Here is an 18,628-nt window from a genome sequence, read left to right as displayed (position 1 = left end):
TCTGATTGGTGGCAGTCAGGTCACTAATCACCGGAATGGGGGGTTTCGTTCCCTTGGATGAATGAACAATGGTTGGAAATGCGTACTGCTACTCTATATATCTCTATAGGCCTGACAAACATTACTAAATGCAGTGCTCGTGTATATACAGTGCATTATTTCCATAGAATTGAATAGAACACATCTGACTGCATTGCATTTCAAAAGAGGATCACAACATACCTGTTCTAGTGACCATTGACCTCCACCTATGAGATACTCATTACCTATCCTGCTGAGATGAGTATGCAGATCGTTTCCTTTGTAGGAAAACCACTAAAGGGCATATTCACATGCATTGTGTCCAATGTGGATTAGCTGTTGCAGATTTCATGCTGGTAAATCAATACAAATAAATAGTTGACTGTGGCATCAAATCCACAGCCATTGAACAGCATCGAATCTGCAGTACATACAGTTTGTGTAAGTTTACCCTTAACCTGTGTATTTACTGGGAAATTTGATTTAATGTGTTCTCTATACTTAGGCATGATTTGTTCTTTTGCCCCTTTATAGTGTGGATAATTTTGTATTTGACTGCCACTCATTAAATACAAAATTTTTCTTTTAAATCTACATTATTCAAACTTCTAAGTTTACCTATAAGGATATTTATATAATGTATGTTTTGCTTTAGTGTGTAGCTTTTTGATGACAACAAGTTCCGAAAAAATAAGCAGTTAAAATTGACCATGCCTTACTTCATAAAATAGTCCAGGGAACTGAATTTATTCCCTATCCACATGGTAGAGGATAAGTGTCTGATCGAGGGGGTTCTGATCACTGGGGCCCCTACGATCTCCTATATGGGCCCATCCTACTTACCCGTTCTCAGAGTGCTCCTTGACATTAGCAAGTAACAGCCCATTCAGCCAATCATCTGTTGAGGTGTGACATCACGAGGTGCCTCAGTAATTGGATCCCCCACGTTCAGACACTTTTCCCCTATTCATTGGATATGGAATAAGTTTAGGTTCCAGGACTACTTCTTTAATGATGGATGACAAATGACTTATAATTTTCAGAATTGTTGCCAAATTCAAGTATGTTTTTTAAATTAATTATGCAACATGCAAATTGGTAAATATAAAAATAAATAATTATAAATCAAAATATGATATGGGACAGACTAGAAACGTACATATTACTTGTCTTAGTTCATTAGTCAGTATGGAGAAAGAAAGGAGAACCCAAACCTGTACCAAACTTCCCTTCTATATCTTACTAGCAGCATGGCCCTATTTTGACATTATCTATTGTGCAAAGCTAAATATTTTTTGCCTAATCTGATTTAAAAAAAAATTGTTAAGATATTGGAATTCAAGAGTTCATACAGCATTAGTTGAGTGGATTTTTCATATAAACGAAGCTCCACATATGTTGCACCCTCTGTCTCCTGCCCAGGGTCTATAAAGAGGTTCCGTCAGCTCTACTAATATTAATAGGTAGATAGGTTGGCACTTCCGTAAGATGGTAGTGCTCATGGTGAATCGAGTCCAGAGCATAGTATAGAAAAATCCTGTCACTCACCAGATATTCTCAAGTAAGAATAGAAGTTTATTCCAGTATATAGACATACTACACAGCTCAGTTTCTGCAGGAGTTGTTTTTCAAGAGTAAAGGGAACTTCCAATCTACTATTTATCATGCACACTGCAAACACCAGTTAAATAACCATTTAATAACGAGGGTTCACCATTAATTGTTGGTCCAAGTTTGCAGTAAAAAGCATTTTAGTAACACATTACTTTTCAACCAAAAACACTGTACTCAGAACTGACATTGCAACTTAATATAAGGAAACAAGTTACTAGGGTAGAGATGGCCATTTGAAACTTTCCTCTTGTCTTGGCCATTAAACTTTACAGGGGTTGAAAAAAAAATGACCTTAATCGGTTTGAGTTGCAATACCATTGACAGCCAATTGGAAGAGGTGGCTAGTAGGACATGTGCCCCATTGGGTGTCAGGTAGGAATGCTAACAAGCCAGAGTATCTAGAAATAAGGCAAGGGCAGCAAATTCAAGCTTTACTCTGAGTTAATAAAAGCCAATTTTTAAGTTAGATTAACTGGTTAATTTCTTCAGTATAAATCTAAAGATAAATCTTGCTTAAAGGGGTACTCTGGTGCTTAAACATCTTATCCCCTATCCAAAGGATAGGGGATAAGATGCCTGATCGCGGGAGTCCCGCCGCTGGGGACCCCAGGGATCATGCACGTGGCACCCCGTTTGTAATCAGTGCCCGGAGGGTGTTCACTCCGGGACTGATTACCGGCGACCACAGGGCCGGCGGCGTGTGACTTCACGCAGTTTGCCAGAATTATCCCTAATTTTTCATCCTTCAGTCTTAATCCTTAACTGTCTACTAGGTTCTTAACTTAACAGTACTGGTATTTCCAAAAATAATAGGTTTATAAAAAAAAAAAATCTAAATAAAATAACATCTTAATTTCCTAAACTTTTACAGGTAATTCTCTTACATATACTCTTAAAATACTAAGTTTCTATAGTTATTTGTCATAATGGTTGGCTTATTGTCACGTATTTATAATAAACTCATAGCCAAAATGAATGCAGTCATTCTGAGTAGCCACAACAGGGGCTCAATTGATGGCACCCTGATACATCTCTCCCTCCATTCTTACCTTCTTCAATTTGCCTTAGTTCAGTTATCAGTATGGAGGAAGAAAAAGGGCTCCAAACCTCTACAAAACTTTCCTTCTCTATCTTACTAGTAGCATGGCACATGGTTACTGATGCCCTATTTATACGTACTTAATATTTCTAATAACATTTCTACAACATTCTCTTCTTCCTCCTTTCTCTACCGTTTCTTTTTATAGAAGTTGAAGATAACAAGAAGGATATAGTGTTCTTGATTGATGGTTCAGATGCTGCCATATCTGGTTTTTCTTCGCTCAAGAGATTTATTCAGAGGGTGGTAGAAAGCCTTAACGTGGGTCAAGACAAAGTACGCGTTGCAGTTGTCCAGTACAGCGATTCTGCTAGGCCTGTCTTTCTTCTCAACCAATACTCAGATAAGCAAGATGCCATAACAGCTATTCAAAGTATGACAGCTATGAGGGGCTCCCAACTAAACACAGGAGCAGCCCTAGATTATGTGACCAGAAGTGTTTTTACCCAGTCAGCTGGAAGTCGAAGAGAAGGAGGAGTGCCACAATTTCTAGTCTTGCTGACAACTGGAAGGTCTAGAGATGATGTAAGAAGGCCTGCCACTTCCCTCAAGGCCACTGGTGTTGTACCATATGCCATTGGTGCTGGCCCAGCTGATCAAAGTGAACTTCAGGCTATCGCTTTTACTCCAGACTTTTCTTTTTATTTTCCTGGTGTATCTCAGCTGGAGAATGCTTACCAATCATTTTCCCAACGTATCAGCTCAATTACCACCAGTGATATAAGCACTATATCAAGGACAGTGACAACTGGTAAGAGCTATTAAAATTATATTTTAATGCATAAATCAGCAGCTGCATAGTAAAGATATTAGTATACTTTGTCAAAGAAGAAGTAAGACATTATTGCCAATTTTGCAATTTTAATTTTTTTATCAATTTGTAGACTGACAAAAAAGTTTGTTTAGATTTATCATCAAAAGTACGAACAGAATTAGTTAAGTGGGTTTTTCATATAAGCGCAGCTCCACTTGCGTAGCACCCCCGGTCTTCTGTCCAACATCTATAAAGAGGGTCTGTCAGCTCTGCAGTCATGTCAGTATTGGTAAATAGTTTCCATAAAACTCACAATTCTGGAGTATTTTTTGGTATAACTCTTTAATATGCTATTCCTTTGTAATTTCTATACTAAATCTGTAAATCGGTTGACACTTGGATGTTACCATTCCCTGACTGTTAGTGTATGGTCCTATTATGCAGCTTCCATATGTGGATTAAGCCATGTTTAAATGACAATAGCCACACAATGTTGTAAGTTAACTGCAGTATTAAGATAAAGAGAAATACGCCAATAATAATAATTAACACTTTTGCATAAGGATACTACACAAAATAATTGGTATTTGGGTATATGGGTACAAAAGATCTTGTTAATAAATGATGTAAGTGGCCAGATAAAGACCCATGCACATTACTTTAGAGTACAGCATTGCCACCAATCTTAAATATGCATACAATGAACCAACAATGATACCAGTCTATGGTCTCTGTGTATACATCATGTCTACTAGGTTCTTAACTTAACAGTACTGGTCTTTCCAAAAATAACAGGTTTATAAAAAAAAAAAACATCTAAATAAAATAACATCTTAATTTCCTAATAACTAAAACTTTTACAGGTAATTCTCTTACAAATACTCTTAAAATACTGAGTTTCTCTTTCTATAATTATTTGTCATAATGGTGGGCTTATTGTCACGTATTTATAATAAACCAGTAGCCAAACTGAATGCAGTCATTCTGAGTAACCACAACAGTGGCTCAATTGATGGCACCCCTATACATCTCTCCCTCCATTCTTACCTTCTTCAATTTGTCTTAGTTCAGTTATCAGTATGGAGGAAGAAAAAGGGCTCCAAACCTCTACAAAACTTTCCTTCTCTATCTTACTAGTAGCATGGCACATGGTTACTGATGCCCTATTTATACGTACTTAATATTTCTAATAACATTTCTACAACATTCTCTTCTTCTTCCTTTCTCTACCATTTCTTTTAATAGAAGTTGAAGATAACAAGAAGGATATAGTGTTCTTGATTGATGGTTCAGATGCTGCCATATCTGGTTTTTCTTCGCTCAAGAGATTTATTCAGAGGGTGGTAGAAAGCCTTAACGTGGGTCAAGACAAAGTACGCGTTGCAGTTGTCCAGTACAGCGATTCTGCTAGGCCTGTCTTTCTTCTCAACCAATACTCAGATAAGCAAGATGCCATAACAGCTATTCAAAGTATGACAGCTATGAGGGGCTCCCAACTAAACACAGGAGCAGCCCTAGATTATGTGACAAGAAGTGTTTTTACCCAGTCAGCTGGAAGTCGAAGAGAAGGAGGAGTGCCACAATTTCTAGTCTTGCTGACAACTGGAAGGTCTAGAGATGATGTAAGAAGGCCTGCCACTTCCCTCAAGGCCACTGGTGTTATACCATATGCCATTGGTGCTGGCCCAGCTGATCAAAGTGAACTTCAGGCTATCGCTTTTACTCCAGACTTTTCTTTTTATTTTCCTGGTGTATCTCAGCTGGAGAATGCTTACCAATCATTTTCCCAACGTATCAGCTCAATTACCACCAGTGATATAAGCACTATATCAAGGACAGTGACAACTGGTAAGAGCTATTAAAATTATATTTTAATTCATAAATCAGTATCTGCATAGTAAAGATATTAGTATACTTTGTCAAAGAAGAAGTAAGACATTATTGCCAATTTAGCAATCTTAATTTTTTTATCACTTTGTAGACTGACAAAAAAGTTTGCTTAGATTTATCATCAAAAGTACAAACAGAATTAGTTAAGTGGGTTTTTCATATAAGCGAAGCTCCACTTGTGTAGCACCCCCGGTCTTCTGTCCAACATCTATAAAGAGGGTCTGTCAGCTCTGCAGTCATGTCAGTATTGGTAAATAGTTTCCATAAAACTCACAATTCTGGAGTATTTTTTGGTATAACTCTTTAATATGCTATTCCTTTGTAATTTCTCTAATAAATCTATAAATCAGTTGACACTTCAATGTTACCATTCCCTGACTGTTAGTGTATGGTCCTATTATGCAGCTTCCACATGTGGATTAAGCCATGTTTAAATGACAATAGCCACACAATGTTGTAAATTAACTGCGGTATTAAGATAAAGAGAAATACGCCAATAATAATAATAAACACTTTCGCATAAGGATACTACACAAAATAATTGGTATTTGGGTATATGGGTACAAAAGATCTTGTTAATAAATAATGTAAGTGGCCAGATAAAGAACCATGCACATTACTTTAAAGTCTATGGTCTCTGTGTATACATCAACGTTCACCATCTATGGCAGGTGTGTCAGTGTGCGGTCCCCAGCCTGAATATACATGCTCAGCAAGCACTGCTACTACTGACCATACCAATGGGTTACCTTGATAGTTTCTTCATATGCAGGTCTTATGTGTGTATAGGTTTTGGAAGCAAAACAACTACCACACTCCCTACTTCATTTAGGGAGCGATGGTATAATCTAACTGCATGGGAAAGCGCCCTGGCCAGCAGCATCTCAATGCAGTACAGTTGTAAAGCCAAAAAGTTCCTGAAAATAGTAGCATCACTATGGAAGACACAGAGGACCAAAAAGACTTAGCGTAATAGAGCAAATGTGCTCCTTCGTCAGGGCTCTGTGTATACACAGAGACCATAGACTGGTACCATTGTCCGTTCATTGTATGCATATTTGTGATTGGTGGCAATGCTCTATTTGTAATGTGCATGGGTCATTATCTAGGCACTTACTGTATTTCTAAGCTAGATCTTTTGTACCCATATAACCATTTCTTAATTATTTTGTGTTGTATCCTTATGCGCCAGTGTTTATTATTATTGAAATAATAGAATTAACAATAATTATGATTATTATTATGTTATTACTAGCAAAATCATGTAGGGATGGTGTAGGGAAGTGTAGGGATAGATTAGTAACACACTGGAAATAAGAGGAGGAATATCAAGGGAGCAGCACAATGCAATTATAAGAAAACTCCAGATGCTCCAGAATTCTTATTTTATGGCAAATACAAATGTTTAGTAAAACAGATATGTTAGGGCTATATGTCAGCTATATTCATCCATCCTCCCTCCCAGGCTGTTGCAGTCCCAGCAGTTCTCGGTCCCCAGTTCTCAAGATTTCTTTCTGGTTTCGGTGACTTTGCAACCATAATGATACTACTTCATAATTTTAACTTCACTTCCAATGTTGTTTTCTTGTCAATTTCTTAGCATTTACTATTACTATTACTTATGACACCAGCTACCAGACATTAGAGTTGTTTTTGCTTTTGGTTTACAAAATAGAAGATTGTGGAGTGATAGGTCACATTTTAAAGAGAATAAATATATGTTGAGGAATTTTTAACTTTTAAACCATTTGGTGCCTTTTTGTACAGAAACAGAAAGCAAAAGAGACATCTTATTCCTGATTGATGGTTCCACCAATATTGCTGGCAAGTTTCCAGCAGTTCGAGAATTTGTGGGCAGCATCATTAATGGTCTGAACATTAGCCCAGATGGCACTCGTATCGCTTTGGGTTTAGTCGGTGAAAATGTGAAAGTGGAATTTAAGTTTGACTCATTTCAAACAAAAGCCGAGGTAGTCAGTGCAGTACGAAAGCTGAGATTTAAACCAAGCAAGGAGTTCAACCTTGGAGTTGCTCTGGATTATGCTCATGGCAATCTTTTCACACCAGAGTCTGGAAGTAGGATTCGAGAGGGGGTACAACAATACCTAGTCTTGCTGGCTGCAGGCAAATCTGGAGACAGCATAGATCAGGCAGCAAATCAATTGAAGAGAGCTGGTGTGGTGACATTTGCGATAAAAGCACTAAGGGCTGAATCTGAGGAACTTGAGAAGATTGTTTTGGCACCACAATTTATTATGTCCTCAGAGTTGCTGGAAGATCTCCCCACTTTACAGTCACAATTTGTTAACCTCATTAAAACCATCTCAGTGGAGGTGCCAACAGAAACTTGTAAGTACTTTAATACTTGTATTGTGGAAGGCTAGTTAGTTTTCTTAAATATAGTCTTAAAGAAAAGTATTGTACAGTTACAAGCTCTATAAAAATCCACCATTGAGTGCATTAACAAGGTTAGCTTGCAAAATAAAGAATCTGCAAAATAAATTCAATGCATTGAGGAAATGTTTGACGACATTGAAGTGTAAAAGACAATTAGAGAATAAAGAGTTGGTGTACTTTACCAGGCTTCCATATTTCAGGATATTTAAAGGGGTATTCTGCCCCTAGACATCTTATCCCTTATCCAAAGGATAGGGGATAAGTTGTCTGATCGCAGGGGTCCTGCCGCTGGGGACCCCCGCAATTTTGGCTGCAGCACCCCAGACATCCGGTGCATGGAGTTAACTTCACTCTTTGCCGGATGACTGGCGATGCAGGGCGGAGGATCGTGACATCACGGTCATGCCCCGCTCATGACGTCACAGACTCGCCCCCTCAATGCAAGCCTATGGGAGGGGTTGTGGCTTGCATTGAGGGGGCGTGTCTGTGACGTCACAAGCGGGGCACGGCCATGATGTCATGCGCCTCTGGCAGGGAGATCGTGGGGGCCCCCATTGGCAGGGCCCCTACGATCAGACATCTTATCCCCTATCCTTGTGTTGGTCACAACATTCGATAGCAGCCTCAGTCTCTCTTTCCAGCACTGATCGTAGAGATCGGAGCAGGATCAGTAAGTTACATATGAACACCCTCTGTTGGCTGCTTACATGTAACTTTTTGCATCTTAGGGACAGCGCATTAAATAGGATAAGGTGTGTATGCTGTGGCATGGCTTTCACAGGCTTACTGCATTAATTGGGAAAACATTTTTGCATTCATAGGGTGTAATATGGGAAACACCTAGAGGGTAGCTTTATGGCTTACACTAATGTGGCACTGAAATTAGACTTCATGGAGACTATTGTAAAGGTCATTGCTATGGTTGCACTGTGGCTATCACTGCTATGGGGGCACAGAGGCTGGTTCTTCTATAAGGATGTTGGGCTGTTACTGTCATGGGGGCACTGTTTGCAATACTATGATTGTCACTGTGATGGAGCACTGTAGCTGTCACTGCTATGTTGATGCTGTTACTGTTCTGGGGGCACTGTAGTTGTCACTTTCACTGGCATGGGCGTGTTGGTGGTGGTGTGGCCGTCGCTGTTGGGCTGCATTCACATAAAGTTTCTTACATATGGCGACCGGATCCAGCTGGGAGATGGGAAAACCAAGCGGTATACTACGGTTTTAAGTCCAGTCACATAACCGGATATGGGGCAAAAATAAGCCGACTGGAGTCAGATAGTGACTCCAGTCAGCTCAAATGAATGAGATGGGGGTCGGGTCAGGCTGGGTAAGGGAGCGCCCGATTTTCCCATCTTCCAGTCAGTTCCCGTATGTAAGAGATGTTATGTGAATGCAGCCTTATATGAGTGCTCTAGTTGTGACTGTGGCTAACACCATGGGAACATGAATGGTTTCAGTGGGGGAAGGCATCTTTGTATAGTTGCTTTAAGCAACAAAAAAAGTTTGCGTGCTATCTGCAGTTACAGTATGTAGGTATATTTTTGTTTGTAGCAAAAAATATAAAAGGAAACCACTCATTTCACCCATATGCTTATATTTTTTCTCACATTTTTTTCTTTTCAAGTACTGCTTTGTGATCTGATTGTCATTTCTAACTGTAGGAAGCCTTCCAAGACACGTATGGAATTATTGTTTGCCCAACCTATTGACCAATTTAGTCCATAAGAAAATACAAAAACTAGTTTTTGTACCTGTAATTTCTAGCAATCTATTTAATGTTAATGATGATCTGGTAATGGTCTACATATACAGAACATTGCAATGCTTATTAGGTCTACTTATTAAAATTTTTTTATCAAGATGCAGCAAAGATAGAATACTTTCTTACCGATGGCAATGACAACCAGCTGGAGTTTGGCTGTACCACCGCTGCTTACAGGTGCCAGCATACTTACATGGGTATAACTGAGCAACTGATGTAGCTAAATATTGTTTTTAATGAACTTCTTGGTAAATCCATGGATTATTTTAAAACATACATTTCTTACAGAACATTTGAGTCCTGTTTATCCACAGTTTTATTAGCCTGAATCCAACTTCTGGAAATGATTACAAAATATAATGTTTATTTTGCTTTTCTACAATGATTTTATTATAACAGAGCTTATAAATGTACAGATGTGTAATTTGTTGTTTCTTGCAATTTTAGATGATATCAACAGAAAGAAGGATATTGTGTTCTTGATTGATGGATCTAATGATGGCAGACAAAGCTTTCCCTCTCTACGATCCTTTATTCTAAGGGTGGTGGAAAATCTTGATGTAGGTCAAGATAGGGTACGAATTGGAGTTGTTCAATATAGTGATGCCCCCCGGCCCAGTTTTCTACTAAATGCCTATCCAGATGAGCAAGGAGTCCTAGGAGCTGTCAGGCAGTTAACACCTATCGGAGGATCACCACTGAACACAGGGGCAGCTTTAGACTACGTCACAAGCAATGTCTTCACCAGGGCAGCAGGCAGTCGGTCAACTGAGGGAGTACCCCAGTTCTTAATTCTGCTAACCACTGGACGGTCAAGAGATGATGTCAGGAGACATGCCACAGAACTAAAGACTTCTGGTGTTGTTCCATTTGCCATTGGAATACGCAATGCTGATGCAGAAGAGCTGAGAACTATCTCCTTCATTCCTGACTTTGCAATCTCCGTTCCTGATGTCAGGGAACTAAACACTGTTTACCAGACCTTAACAACAAGATTGTCTGAGCTTCAAGCAAGTGATATAGATATTCTACGGAGGACAGTTATTTCAGTAATTCCCCAAGGTAGGTCAGAAGATTGCAGTCATATATGTATACTAGTCATATGTCTAATACGATAACAACCGAAACGTCAGACAATTATGTTGACAATATTGTTATATTGTCCAATTGCTGTCTGCATCCCGCTGATCAGCAAATTATGGCCTATCCTGTGGACAGGCCATCAGTCATGTAGAAAAAAGAAGGCTTAGGGGAGACCTAATAACTATGTATAAATATATCAGGGGACAGTACAGAGATCTCCCCCATGATCTATTTATACCCAGGACTGTATCAATAACAAGGGGGCATCCTCTACGTCTAGATGAAAGAAGGTTTCTGCACCAGCACAGACGGGGGTTCTTTACTGTAAGAGTAGTGAGACTGTGGAATTCTCTCCCGGAGGAGGTGGTCATGATGAACTCTGTAATAGAGTTCAAAAAGGGTCTGGTAAGAAAACATTACTGGTTATGTATACTAGATTTATAGGGACAGAACATTAATCTAGGGATTTATTCTGACTGCCATATTTGGAGTCGGGAAGGAATTTTTACCTCTAGTATGAGGGTTTTTTTTTTGCCTTCCTCTGGATCAACTCAACTCAATAGGGACTTATTAGGGTTATAGGTTGAAATTGATGAACTCTGGTCTTTTTTCAACCTTATGAACTATGTTACTATGTTGCCTGAAAACCCCTTTAAGCCTCTGGTCCTCTAAGTTTAGTTCGGTACAACCCTGAATGTTCCAGGTGTTACATTAAGAGTAAGGTCCCATGTGGCGTATTTTGCTGCGTATTTGCTGCCGCATATTTTTCCTACCCATTGAAGGAAAATCCGTAGCAGCAAATACACAGCAAAATACGACACATGGGACCCTACCCTAAAGGTTTGAACATGAGTATAATATGCCCATTTGATTTAAGCCTTAGTAAGAACATGATGTTGCTGCACATTAGCATGAACAATGTAATATTAATTTTCTTTATATACTTCAATCTTTTATAGGTGCAAAGAGAGATGTTGTGTTTCTTGTTGATGGCTCAAGAGGTGCAGCGGCTGAGTTCAACAATGTGAAAACACTAATTGAACGGATCGTAGATACAATGGATGTCAGTCCAGACACCACACGTTTTGCCGTTGTCCAGTACAGTGATGATCCCAGGGCAGAATTTTTGTTAAATGTACACTCAACCAAAGAGGAAGTTCAAAGTGCAGTAAGAAGGATGCGACCAAAGGGGGGAACATCAGTAAACACTGGTAATGCACTAGAGTATGTATCTAAAACTATATTTACAAGGCCGTCTGGAAGCCGTATTGAAGAAAAAGTTCCACAGTTTCTTATTGTAGCCTCTTCTGGACCTTCATCTGATGATGTTGAAGATGGAGCAAGAGCCGTTAAAGAATCTTCCGTGTTTCCTTTCCTAATTGGAAAGAACATTGACAGTGAGGAAGCCAGCAAAATTACTTTTGGTCCAAATTATATATATTCCGTTTCTAGTTTCCAAGAACTACCATCATTGGAGCAGAAACTGGTTTCAAGTGTCACTAGCCTGGATCATGATGAAATAACTGAACTAATTTTAAGACAACCGGGGTTGCCTGCAGGTAATACTTAATAAAATGATCCTCAACAAAAAATAACAACAAGACATCAATACATGTATTGTTGTTAGATATAAGCACTGAACTTTGTATGTCATATTCTTAATTATTCTATTGAAAGTATTACATGTGAAATGTTTTTTCTGTTTTCAAGTACCATATTTCTCCTTTTCCTATAGAAGTTGATTCCGATAGACTGGATGTTGTCTTCCTTGTTGATGGTTCAGCAAAGATGGGTTCTGATGGCATTGCCAACATTCGGGATTTGATATTGAAAGTTGTGCAGAGCTTTGAGATTGGAGCTAATAAAGTCAGGGTCGGCTTGGTTCAATTCAGTAACAATCCCGTCACAGAGTTCCTTCTGAGGGCCAATATGAACAAGCCAGCTTTGATTCAAAGCATTCGCCGTCTACGACACAGAGGAGGAGATCCACTGAACATTGGGAAAGCTATCGATTTTGTGGTGAAGAACCATTTTATAACATCAGCTGGGAGCAGAATTGAAGAAGGTGTGCCACAATATCTGGTTCTTCTTACTGGTGGCAAGTCTGAAGATGATGTTGCTTCTGCAGTCAGATTACTCGGAGCTAGCAGGATACGATCTCTAGTGGCAGCCATTGGCAGTGCTGACAGAAATGAAGCAGAACGCATTGTGTCAGACTCACGCTATCTCTTCACTGTCAGGGATATTAAGGAGCTGCCAAACATTGAAAATACTTTGGTCAGGTCTTTTAAAGGTCCTGTTGATCCTACTCCTCCACCAACAATACCAGACCAAACAGGCAGTAAGTATTCTACTTTAATACATGCAGTTGATAATGTAACACTAAGAAAATGACAAGATAAGATACAATTGCTCCTCATCAGGGATCTCCAAGGAATGGGAATCAGAAAAGTTGTTCATACTTTCCTTCTGATATATTTATGTACTGTGTACCTGTTCAGGTCAGGCAATACTGGTATATTTTTTTGGGTTATTTACAGCCCCTATCCTGTGCTGATGAAAGGATAAGGGCCATAATAAATAAAAATAAAAAAATAAATGAAGACGTTTAAAATTGTAGAATCCAACATGCAATATCTAGGTTAGGTGAAAGTCCCATTATACTTCTGACCAACTTAAAGCATCTAAAATGGAATTTTTTCACATAAAACTGTTTTAGTGCTTATTGTTAACACAAAACCATGTAGCTTGTTCCTCATTTGTATTCAACTTTATTTTTACTTAGTCACATATTTCATGTGATATTTCTGACTGACATAAACAAAATGGCCTATAAAGCACCTAGCGGGCTCAGCCCCATAGTAACCGCTGGGGTGCTACCAAGTGTATTTGTCTATACATGCAACAACAAAGAAAAAGGGAATACACAAAAGGGCCCACAACCAAATGTAGAAAATATATATAACAATCTTTATTGTACAAATCCAGAACAAAGGTTAATTAGACAGACATTTAAAACCATTTAAAAAGGCCCCATAGGGTCATTGCACAACGGATGGGGGGGGGGGAGCCTTGGGGGGGAGCCCGTAGGACCCGTCCCAGGGCACCAGCATTATTCTAGTATATAAAACTGATCCCTGAGGAAGTCACCGACGGGTGATGGAACGCGTGGGGCTCAGGAGGGCACCTGTTTGTATGTTCATCATCCATCTGCTGTCCCTGGTTCCTTCGTTCCCTGGTATACTATTGGTCAAATCTGTGCACTGGATAGCTGTCTATGCAGGTTGTATTCATGTGTATTATTGTTCTGGGGAATTGATATGGACCTTGATTTTGATTGTAACATTATTATTATTCTTGGACCCTAGGGATCAGCTTAATATACTAGATTAATACAGATGCTCTGGAAGTGGTCCTATGGTTGTGGAATGACCCTATGGGGTCTTTTAAATGGTTTTAAATGTCTGTCTATTTAACCTGTTTTCTGGATTTGTACAATAAAAATTGTTCTATATTTTTTCTACATTTGGTTGTCATTCCACAACCATAGGATCACTCCCAGAGCACCTGTATTAATCTAGTATTTTAAGCTGATCCCTAGGGTCCAAGAATAATAATAATGTTACAATCAAAATCAAGGTCCATATCAATTCCCCAGAACAATAATACACCTGAATACAACCTGCATAGACAGATATCCAGTGCACAGATTTGACCAGTAGTATACCAGGGAACAAAGGAACCAGGGACAGCAGATGGAGGATGAACATACAAACAGGTGCCCTCCTGAGCCCCACGGGTTCCATCACCCGTCGGTGACTTCCTCAGGGATCAGCTTTATATACTATAATATAGGTGCCCTCGGAGGGGTCCTAAGGGCTCCCCCATGTTGTGAAATGACCCTATGGGGTCTTTTTAAATGGTTTTAAATGTCTGTCTAATTAACCTTTGTTCTGGATTTGTACAATAAAGATTGTTATTTTTTTTTTTTTCTACATTTGGGTGTGCGCCCTTTTGTGTATTCCCTTTTACTTTGTTGTTGCATAAACAAAATGGTAACAGAGGTGTAACATGAAGGTTCCACCAGGTACCATGTACTATATAAAATCCTTGTGTCTACTTATGTCGAACGACTGGGAACGACTGCCACTTTACCCACCATAGTTACAATGGTTCTGAATAGAAAATATGATTTGATAGATTACTCTAATGAATACTTTAATGTTTTCCTTGTACTAGTTTTCTTTAATAACGCACATTATTTTAGCTATATAAAGTTTGGGATTCTTGCCGGTCAACAAAGTCTACAGTACGAGTACAGTAGAGTAACACAACTCATACTAACACAAAAGGCGAACATCTTCTTTCTTTATCTGTAATTGCCCTTTTGATAGATTAAATTCATATGCCTCATAACACAACATCTGTGTATTGTTATAGGTGGCAGGAAAGAAGCGGACATTGTTTTTCTTGTGGACGGCTCCATGAACCTGGGGCGCGACAGCTTTAAGGAAGTTCTTCAGTTTGTGTCAGGCATAGTTGATGCTATTGTGGAAGAAGAAGATGCTATACGTATTGGACTGGCTCAATTCAATTCAGATGTGACCGATGAGTTTTTCCTCAAAGAATACAAAGACAGAGACCAAATCATTGATGCTGTAACAAAATCAGAGTATAAGGGAGGCCGTGTGGCCAATCTGGGCACAGCTATTCGCCACTTGCAGGATAAACACTTTGTAAAACCAGCAGGCAGTAGAATTGACACTGGTGTTCCACAAATTGCTTTCATTGTCACTGGGGCAAAGTCAGTCAGTGATGGTCAAGCTGCAGCACAAGCTTTGGCTAGTAAGGGAGTCAAAGTATTTGCCATTGGAGTGGGAAGCATAGACACAGATGAAGTTTCCAAAATAGCAAGTGATGCCCCAAGTGCTTTCCGTGTACCCATTGTCCAGGAGCTTTCAGAGCTGAATGAACAGATTCTGATAACTCTTGATACTGCTCTACAAAAACGGAGTGTTTGCCCAAATGCGGTTGATGCTGTTAGAGGTAGGTACTCTTCTACAATTTAGGGAGGAGAGAAAGAAAAATACGAGTGTAGTATTTATAGAAAAGGTTAAAAATAGATTAACCTACCACCACACCTAAGGTGTCGTACTGACCTTTTGTAGTTGTGTAATTAAGCGAGCCCAACTATACCGTAGGTTTTGGGGTTTTTGGTGATTAACAGCAGTCTGCTGCTCAACTCCCCTATCAGTAGCATCAGAGGATACGGAATAGGAAATAGTGGGAGGGAAAGGTAAAAATGGGGATTTTTATTTTGAGAGCTACTGTGTTCAGATGGTAGAGAGACTTTGTATGACGCCAAAAAATACACAGGACTTTTTAATTCATTATATTCATTTTTTATACTTTTTATTTAAAAAAAATTCTGTTATATAAAGTGACCATCCTGTTTTTTTTTTATATTTACATCATGGACCGTGTGGTTATTAATAATATATTTTCATAGTTTGGACATTTACGCACAGGGCAACACCACATATGTTTGTTTATGTTTGTTAAAAATGTTATTAAAAAATAGGGCAAAAAGGGATGATTTCAACTTTTATTACAGGAGGGGCTTTGTCACATTTATTACCTTTTTTTTACATTTTTTAAGTCCCCATAGGGCAGTGTTTTCTAAACAGTGTGCCTCCAGTTGTTGCAACAGCTGGAGGCACCCTGGTTGGGAAACACTGGTGTGTGTGTATATATATACTGGTGTGTGTGTATATATAAACACTAGTGTGTGTGTGTGTATATATATATATATATATATATATATATATATATATATATACCCCCCCCCCCCCCCTTACATGCAGGGACGTGATAAGGCACTTACAGGGAGATGACAATCTTCACTCCCCCTCACGACCTCCAAGACGCGGCTGTGTACAGGAGTCAGGAGATAGCAGATGTGCTCAGCACCCAGCGCCTGCTCAGTTAAACTCTGCTGCTCCTTCTAATCTTTATTTTTGTCTGGGCCCCTGACTGTGCAGGCTCATCTCAGGCTGACATTAAAACAGAAAAAAAAGTGCAGGCAGGTAGTGGTGGGCCCCTCTCAGCTCCAGGCCCTCGGGCACTGCCTGACTGTCCAACCTATCAATCCGCCCCTGGATGCAACATACAAAATTAGGTTATATGAGTGACCATAAAAAGATATATGGAAAGGATTGAAGAGTAGAGAAAGTGGGGAGTTCAATTGCTGGTGGGATGGGACAAAGGATATAGGTAGAGAAAAGACTCGTCCTGAATGGAGACCAGAAATCTCAGTGCTAATATGGGCAAGCTGAGGTTATATATATATATATATATATATATATATATATATATATATATATGTGTGTACCAGATAAATGAAGGGGATTATGCAAATGGTGATTATGCCAATTGTACTGGTATAATGTCTCCGCTGTCTAGTTGACACAGCTTCACATCAAGTTTATACCGAATCTCGAGGAAAGACACGCTGGTTTGCTTAATTGATGTAATCTTTACTGAGATATAATGAACACGGTAAAACTGTAAAACAAACATATGAAAGACAAATATAAGCATGGCTATTCAAGTGCCTTACATTATGCATAGCTAATACATAGATAGGGTCTAACATGTGCTCACTTACTACACACTGAAAACACACATTATCTATCTACAAATGCCTAGCATCGCTCTACACAAGATAACTAGCAATTCCTTACTCACAGGCTTTGGTATTTATCAGATTTGCAGTCTGTATTAGCTTCAAGAAGTCCTGTGGCTATTATCACTGTGGTGGCTGGAGCTGGAATGAATGAGACGTGCTGGGGCTAGCCCTAGGCTTTAGAGAGAAGGCCCGCCTCTAGGCTTCAAGAAAATGGAGGGTCTTAAAGGGACAGACCCTACTGAGTGCCAAGCATGTAAAGTACATTGCTAAGGCAGCACAACTGGTATGGATGGTAATTGTGTGATTGTTAATAGATTAGAAGAGTAAGGTAGAATAAAAAAATAATAAAATAATAATTTAAAAAAAACATACTGAGGAACATACTCAAACTTTGAGGAAGCGTCTCAATGGCCACAGGCATAAGTGCAATATAGGCTACCTGAAGCAGATTGTATTACGACACATAACAGAGGAACATAATAAGGACTTTACTTGCCTGCAAATCACTCCAATCGAACATATTGCAGAAGATATAGGCCCATATTTATCAGCCTGTATGAGAGAAAAAATAGAGTGATTTTTCCACAGCAACCAATCACAGCTCAGATTTTACTTTACCAAAGCTCTTTAACTGAGCTGTGATTGGTTGCTGTGGGGAAAATCACTCCACTTCTTTTCTCATACAGTTTGATAAATCTGGGCCATAGACAACAGACAAGCTGCTTTAAAGAGAAGCTTATTGGATTCATAAACTAAAATGCCTAGTCCCTGATATCCTAAACAAATGCATCAAACTGTAATAAAGTATAGAAGGTTGTCCTTCAGCTTGACCCCACCTACCCTGCCCCCTTTCCACAATCCATACCATTCCCCTCCCCCCATTTTTTTGTTTCCAGTCCACTCCTTTGGTCCTCTTCCAGTACCAAAAACCTCCCCCCCCCACCACGAGCAAGCCCTAAGGCCCCCTTCTCCCCCCTTTACCCGCTCCCCTAAACCCCCAACCCCATCCAGCCATCTCACTGTCTGGCCTTTATACATTAGCGTATTATGTTAACCTAGTTGGCAGTAAAGTGGTATCGCCCTTGTCCAGATATACCACTGCCCAACATACATATTGATTGTGAATTATGTTAATTTGTAATGCTGGCTCACATTTTCTAGCCCATCTATTCCATTACCAATGGCTTCCTTTTGTTTATATTTTCCCTTTTTGGCAACCTATCCATTCACGCATTTCAGCCCACTGTAAACATTCAGACCATTCCCACGCTCTCCTTTATGATATTTTTTTAATTACTTTTTTCTATTTTATTA

The 18,628-nt window shown here is 39.3% G+C and overlaps 1 protein-coding gene across 1 annotated transcript in view; it reads left to right on the top strand.

The window, feature by feature from the left end:
• The window catches only part of COL6A3 (collagen type VI alpha 3 chain), a 128,695-nt gene that overhangs the window by 54,116 nt on the left and 55,951 nt on the right, over nt 1-18,628 (top strand). The window contains exons 6-12 of the mRNA XM_056533400.1: nt 2,883-3,485; nt 4,734-5,336; nt 7,146-7,727; nt 9,991-10,605; nt 11,586-12,185; nt 12,362-12,967; nt 15,067-15,672. Coding sequence (XP_056389375.1) covers nt 2,883-3,485; nt 4,734-5,336; nt 7,146-7,727; nt 9,991-10,605; nt 11,586-12,185; nt 12,362-12,967; nt 15,067-15,672 — 4,215 coding nt within the window. The remainder of the gene's footprint in view (nt 1-2,882; nt 3,486-4,733; nt 5,337-7,145; nt 7,728-9,990; nt 10,606-11,585; nt 12,186-12,361; nt 12,968-15,066; nt 15,673-18,628) is intronic.

This window comes from Hyla sarda, chromosome 8 (genome assembly GCF_029499605.1).
Source record: "Hyla sarda isolate aHylSar1 chromosome 8, aHylSar1.hap1, whole genome shotgun sequence".
Lineage (NCBI taxonomy): Eukaryota > Metazoa > Chordata > Amphibia > Anura > Hylidae > Hyla > Hyla sarda.
Note: the sequence above shows the minus strand (reverse complement) of the source record. Positions and strands in the feature narration are given on the sequence as shown.